The 7,065-nt window shown below is 26.9% G+C and overlaps 1 protein-coding gene across 1 annotated transcript; it reads right to left on the bottom strand.

Annotated features, from left to right (window-relative positions):
• Positions 1-34: 34 nt before the first annotated feature.
• LOC130674837 (uncharacterized) lies at positions 35-4,009 on the bottom strand. Its single transcript, XM_057480260.1, has 4 exons — positions 3,621-4,009; positions 2,239-2,607; positions 1,869-2,172; positions 35-371 (listed from the first exon to the last, which is right to left on the bottom strand). The coding sequence occupies exons 1-4, from the start codon at positions 3,753-3,755 to the stop codon at positions 112-114; spliced, it is 1,068 nt and encodes a 355-aa protein (XP_057336243.1). The 5' UTR covers positions 3,756-4,009; the 3' UTR covers positions 35-111.
• Between the last annotated feature and the right edge of the window lie 3,056 nt (positions 4,010-7,065).

Genomic DNA, 7,065 nt, shown 5'->3' with positions numbered 1-7,065 from the left:
TTTTTTTTCAAGGAAAAAAAATAATTAGACGTAATTATTAATTGTAATTAATTTATTTAATTATTTAATTGGCTTTTTTTTAAATATCATGGGTTTTTTTTATAAATAAAGTTATGGGTCGATGATAGCGATATTTTTCTGGTTTATTTCGGTGGTATTATTTTGCCGAGTAATTGACAAGTACTCGTCAGTTATTTCAGAAGGTTTTATTTCAACAAAACAAGACTCGCGTTCTTGACTAATGTAACGCGATTCGTCAAAATTAAAATAACGACCAAGAACGATATTCAGTGCCGACGTGTCGTATGAGTGGCAGCCTGAATAACGATATTGTGGCTTTTTATTGAATCGACATCCTACTGATTGAGCTCCTGTAATTTTTAAAAATATAAATAATTAATAATATTAATTAATTGAAATTGATAATTAATTTAAATGTTTATAGACGGTAATTAATCGGATTCTAGTAGTTTTGAACTTTAAATTTAAATCGCGGGCAAATTAATAGAGATATGGGGAAAATGGACTGATAGATTTTTGTTGGAAATTTAATTCTCTGTAAAAAAGCATTCTTTCATTTTTTCTCTAAACTCGATAGTTTAGACAGTATGCGAATTTTAAGTGAAATGGAAAATTTTATTTGGAGTAACGAGAATTTTTTATTAAATGGGAAATTAAAATTCTGATTAAACTATCAGAGATACGACAAAAATGTATAGAGATAATTTTGTAGAGAATTTAATTTTCTACAAAAAAGTATTCATTCATTTTTTCCCTAAACTTAATAGTTGATACAAAATTCAAATTTGAAGGAAAACATCAAAATTTAATTTGGAGTAACCATAATTTTTTTTAAATTTGAAATTCAAATTTTAATTAAACTATCAGAGATACGACAAAAATGTATAAAGATAATTTTGTAGGGGATTAAATTTCCTACAAAAAAAGTTCTTATGACTTTTTACATAAGCCTCATAGTTTAGTCACAATTATAATTTTGGTCTAAAATTAATATAAAATGTCAAAAATTGAATAATTTATTTGAGCCTTGTAGTTTTAAATTTAAAATTCAAATCGCGACTAAACTAATGGAGCTACGGCAAAAATGCACTGATACAATTTTTTAGGAAATTTGATTCTCTACGAAAAAGTATTCTTTCATTTTTTCTCTAAACTCAATAGTTTACACAAAATTCAAATTTTAAGTAAAACGTCAAAATTTAATTTGGAGTAACTATAATTTTTTTAAAAACTTAAAATTAAAATTCTGATTAAACCTTTAAAGATATGATAAAAATGTATAGAGATAATTTTGTAGAGAATTTAATTTCCTACAAAAAAAGTTCTCATGACTTTTTACATAAACCTCGTAGTTTAGTCACAATTATAATTTTTGTCTGAAATAAAATTGACAGTAATTTAAATTTAAATAAACAGTACTTCATTTGAGTCTAGTAGTTTTGAACTTTAAATTTAAATTGCGTCTAAACCAATGGAGATACGGCAAAACTGTACTAATACAATTTTTTAGGAAATTTGATTCTCTACAAAAAAGTATTCTTTCACTTTTTCTTTAAACTCAATAGTTTACACAAAATTCAAATTTTAAGGAAAACGTCAAAATATAATTTGGAGTAACCATAATTTTTTTTAAATTCGAAATTCAAATTCTAATTAAGCTATCAGAGATATGATAAAAATGTATAGAGATAATTTTGTAGAGAATTAAATTTCCTACAAAAAATGTTCTTATGACTTTTTACATAAACCTCGTAGTTTAGCCACAATTATAATTTTGATCTAAGATAAAGATAAAACGTCAAAAGTTGACAGTAATTAAAATAAAAAAAAGTAATTAAGTAAATTACCTATAGGACTAATGCAATCCCGGGTGAGTGCACACTGCACCCAAGGCAGCATAATGTTTTCCCTAATATCGTAACTATTTTTAATAATAATGTGCGACGCATGAATCAACGGTAGGAAGAAATAACTTTCAGCATTTGAATGAAAGTACTCATACATTTTCGGGTGCGTTAATGTACTAATTGCGTGATTTGTTGGCCACGTAAGTATTCCATACTTTGGTAATAAATATTTAACTACTTCAGTATTATTTATACGAATATTTGAGTCCATATATAAGATATTGCCTAGAGTATTTAATGCTGTCTGAAAACAAACTCATTAATCAGTCAATCAATCAATTAATTAATTAATCAATTAATTAGAAATTACCTGTATGACTAGAGGCCGATAGGCATGTAATCGATCATCTTCAATATGATTTGGAAAAGGATTCAAATCAAATGTCAAAATATTGCATTTTGTAGAGTTGCAATAACCGCGTAAATTTTGTAATGCGTCGTCAGTTAAACTGACGGCGTAAATAACAATATTATTATTTGGCAAAAAATGAGTTACATTTTTTAAAAAACCGTAGAAATTGAGCTCATTTCCAGGTCTCAGTAATGTTACGATTGTAACATTTTGTGTACTTGGTACTGTTATGGTTGCGCCTGATGACGTTTGTTTGTCGAGTCCTAAAAGCGCTAAATATTTTGAATCTGTTACAAGACGTTTTTCTTCAACGTCTTTTAAATTTTCCTAAAATTTTAATTATTGGATTTATTAGACATTCAAAAAAATCGAATTTTTTTTTTTAAACCTATTAAATAGTAGGGAGGTGAAATAAGATGAGCTCCTAATATTAATATTTAGAGGCCGCTCATCGCAATTTTCTATTTCCCATTTAAATAACGGAAAAAAATTTTAAGTTTGAAATTTTCCGGCAATGACTCATTGTACAGATGAGCTAAGAGTATAATTTCGTAGGGAATTTAACGCTCTACAAAAAAAGTCTTATAATTTTCTGATAAATTCTGTTTAAAAGTTATTGGAGCTCTAAGTCAAATTTGCAGTAAATTTCAAGATCTTTTTACTTTTCCAGCGAAACTATCAGTTTTATCACAAAATTTCATAGGACCTTTTTTGTAGACAATTTTATTCCCTACAAATTACCTCTGAAAAAGTTTTTCAAAATTCCGCTTAGTTTTCTAGTTATTTACATTTTAATGTCAAGACCTTGAAATCGATCAGAACTACTTTTTTTCAGAGCTTGACATTAAAATAAAAATAACTCGAAAACAATGCGGAATTTTGAAAAACTTTATCAAAGGTAATTTGTAGGGAATAAAATTGTCTACAAAAAAGGTCCTATGATATTTTGTGATAAAACTGATAGTTTCGACGGAAAAGTAAAAAGATCTCGAAATTTACTGCAAATTTGACTTCGAGCTCCAATAACTTTTGAACAGAATTTATCAAAAAATTATAAGAGACTTTTTTTGTAGAGCGTTTAATTCCCTACAAAATTATACCCTTAGCTCATCTGTACAATCTTATTTCACCTCCCTACTATTTAATAGGTTTCAAAAAAAAAAGTCGATTTTTTTTAATCAGTCTAATATTTATATATATGACACAGTAGTGCATTACATGTAATTATACTCCGTAAAAAATTTTCGGCGTGAACACGGATTAAATTTAATCACCTCGGAGTAAAATTCACTCCGAATTCACTGCCGATTTTTTACACTGCAATGAATAGTAAAATTTACCTGGAAGCTTCGTAATTGTTTATGCGTTTCGGTGACTAAATTTTGTATCGCGGGATGCTGATTACTGATGGTTATAAACAATATTGTTACTCCTACTAAACAAAGTAGAAATAATAGCAGACATTTAGAACGCATTGTTTACATTATATATTTTTTTATAACTTTGTTGCTTTTACTACTTTTTTTATAAATAAATATTTGTCGGCTAACTGAGACATGTCTAACCCATTGTTGGATATGTACTGTGTGTTTGTTTGCATTGAGCTTTAGATTAAATATTATTTAAGTCACATTGTTTTGTAAATTTTTGAGTGATTAAGATATCGCGTTGTTTCCATATCGAAAAATCTAACCTTGAAATGTCAAAATGACAGGTCTTATTTTTTTTACTGTTTTGTTTTTTGTTTTTTTACTTTTTTACTCCGCGGGTTACTGAGAAATTTCTTTGATCTTTTGTAGATACGCCGCCGCGCGAACGCGAGACCTTAAGAGGCGAAGCGCGAATCATTTTAGTTTTGAATTTTAATTTAAGCATCGAATGGCTGAGCTATAATTTACTAGAACATTTTTTTGGTTTGTTGCTTTTCAGAATTTTGAATACTAGTTGGAGTTGGAAATAATTAATTTTGGAGTTTTTCTATTTTTTAGTTTGACAAGTTTCCGATGGTGGCTTTAATTGTATATTTATTCACGATCCTGAAGTTAGCAGGCAATTAAATATTTTTGGATTTTATTTTGAACAATTAAATTTCAAAAAAAAAAAAATCAAAAAATGCACATGTAGAAAATTTAAAACACTACAGGTGCAATTTTTTCAAATTTTTTTTTTTTATAATTTACTGTCTAAAATAAAATCCAAAAATTATTAGACGTCGGCTAACTTCAGTATCATATTTATTTCACTGTCGATTCGGTATTTCGAATTAATCTACATTATTAAGAGAATAAGGAAAATTTTGTTCCCGCCATATCTATATGATAGACTTAGTTAATGTTATTGAAATAGGTATCATTAGATAGGTCTTGACTTGAATTTGTGCCTTTTCATACTTTAAACTCTTTTTAATTGCCAAGTATTGAGATAAATAGATTTATCTATATCATTCGAATTACATTTAAATTACGCGGGAAAAAAGACGATCGTATTTATTTTCTTTAAATAAATTAATACTTTAATTATTCTGTCACTAAATATGACTGAATGTCACTGCATTTATAGCTATATTATTTATATCGCGTTACTTATTCCAAAATGACAGATTTTTATGCTCCCTTTTGGTTTTAGGAAGCTTCTCAAAGCCAAAAAAGTGTGCATAGAAAAAAAAGGATTCATTGACACAAAAAATCTTTACTCGCCTAAAGAAAATTTTTACTTACCCCAATAAATTTTTTGCATTGTGAATTGAAAACAAAAATTTATTTAGAACTAGAAAAAATCTTTTCTCGCCCCAAGACAATTTTTGTATTTAATTCCTAATGCATAAAATTTCTTGGTGCAAATTAAAATTTTGTTGCGGCAAGAAATCCTTTTTTTCTGAGTATTTTATAAATTTAGTAGTGATATTTGGGCAGTCACGTAGTGAATGCAGGTTGCTCATAATAATTTATTTAACAATTAAAAAAAAATTACATCCAATTCACTGAATTTCTGAAATAATTCCTAAAAATGAAAATCTAATCAAAGTAATATCAGAAAAAATTGGGAAACTTCCACAGGAATGGAAATAATTTAAGAAAATAAGACTGAAAAATATGAAAATCTGTATGAAATTACCAATAAAAATATTTTAAATAGATAGATAAATTATTGGCAGTATTACATTAGGGTGCTTCGTTTGAAACGAACATTTTTTTTTCGCTGACACACCTAAATATCGTTGTACACATCGAAAAAAAATTCCCTTGAAATGTGAGCCTTTAATCTTAAATTTAAGTACTTCCTTTTTCATTTAAAATTTTTCCTTTTTAAAAAGTTGTAAATCGAATGACTTTTTTTTAAAATCGTTACAACTTGGCCGGATTGTGAGCTATCGTTTTGAAACCAGTTTTTATTTGTAAAGTATTTGTTGCCTTGAAAGTCTATCAAACGATTTTGCTCTAACTCGATCCATGTCGATTGTATATTAGCTCCGAAAGTCAATTTTTTAACTTTTTTCATATATTTTCATTAATAATGAAAAAACGACTCATCTTACGAAAAATATGTATAGGATCAATCTTTTAGGAAATTTTGTCCTCTACAAAATTGCTTATTACACTTATATTGCTAAAGTGCACTGTTTATAAGATACGAGCAGTTGAACATTTACAGTAAAAATTTTGTAAGCTTAATATATAGTCTAATATTTCGACTTGGGTAACAATAAAATATAAGTACGAATATTAAATAAATTTTAAATTAAAGTTCCTAAGTCATAAAAGTAATTGTATGCAACATTACGAAATTTTTCAAATGAAAGAAGAGATGCCAGACTTGGAGGCAACATATTAGAGATACGAATCGAAGATACAATAAATGATTAATCATATGATGCTAGATGACTAGTAGATAAACGCAATAATACTAAATCAATCACTACTTTTATAGTTTTTGAATAAGTTGTGTAGCCGATTGACGTAAATATGAGACGTATTTGATGAACATAAAAGATTTTAAAAACCAAATCAAAACAATACTCTGACCCATGTCAAGTGTTTTTTTAATTTTCACTTCAAAAAAAAAATATATTTTACGTCATGAATAAATTATTAAAATACATTTTAAAAATTGAATTCTTACATTACATACACTAGGAAAGGAATAATTATAAACAAGATAAAAATATGCAAATTTGTATAGTTTATTTTATAAATAAACTTTTTAACGGAAACAAACTAAATACACTTGACAGTGAATTTTTTTTTTCAAATTTTGATTTAGCATCAATTTTTAAATGCAAAAGTAATATCTCAAATAAAGTAAACGTATAAGTAGTTGGTAAAATTGTTCAGAAATAGAACAATTTTGAAAACCATAAACATAACTCTCGTAAATGCTCGGGTAAAAAAAATTCGTATTAAAAATTCTGAAATTCGAGTTGATCATTTTTTGAACTTTGAAAAAAACATTTAAGAGTACAAAGAATTTTCACCAGTACTTTTTAAGAACGTTTTTCTAAATTTTCTAAGCAAAATTAATCCGACTTGAAAATTTCGCTGGTTTGAAGAAAACTAAGAAAAAAAAGATTTAAAACCATTTATGTTTTAGGACTTTTTATAAGAACTTTTCAAAAACGTGATCTGCAGATTCAAATTTTTCGTCTTGAATTTATAATTTTACTGTCATGAACATTTTTGGAAGTAATTTTTTTTACACACAGAAAAAAAGGATTTCTTAGGCCCCAACAATTTTCACTCACGCCAAGAAATTTTTAAAATTTTGAATTTAAAACGAAAATTTTCTTGG

This window comes from Microplitis mediator, chromosome 9 (genome assembly GCF_029852145.1).
Source record: "Microplitis mediator isolate UGA2020A chromosome 9, iyMicMedi2.1, whole genome shotgun sequence".
Classification (NCBI taxonomy): domain Eukaryota; kingdom Metazoa; phylum Arthropoda; class Insecta; order Hymenoptera; family Braconidae; genus Microplitis; species Microplitis mediator.
This window is presented reverse-complemented; position numbering and strand designations above follow the sequence as displayed.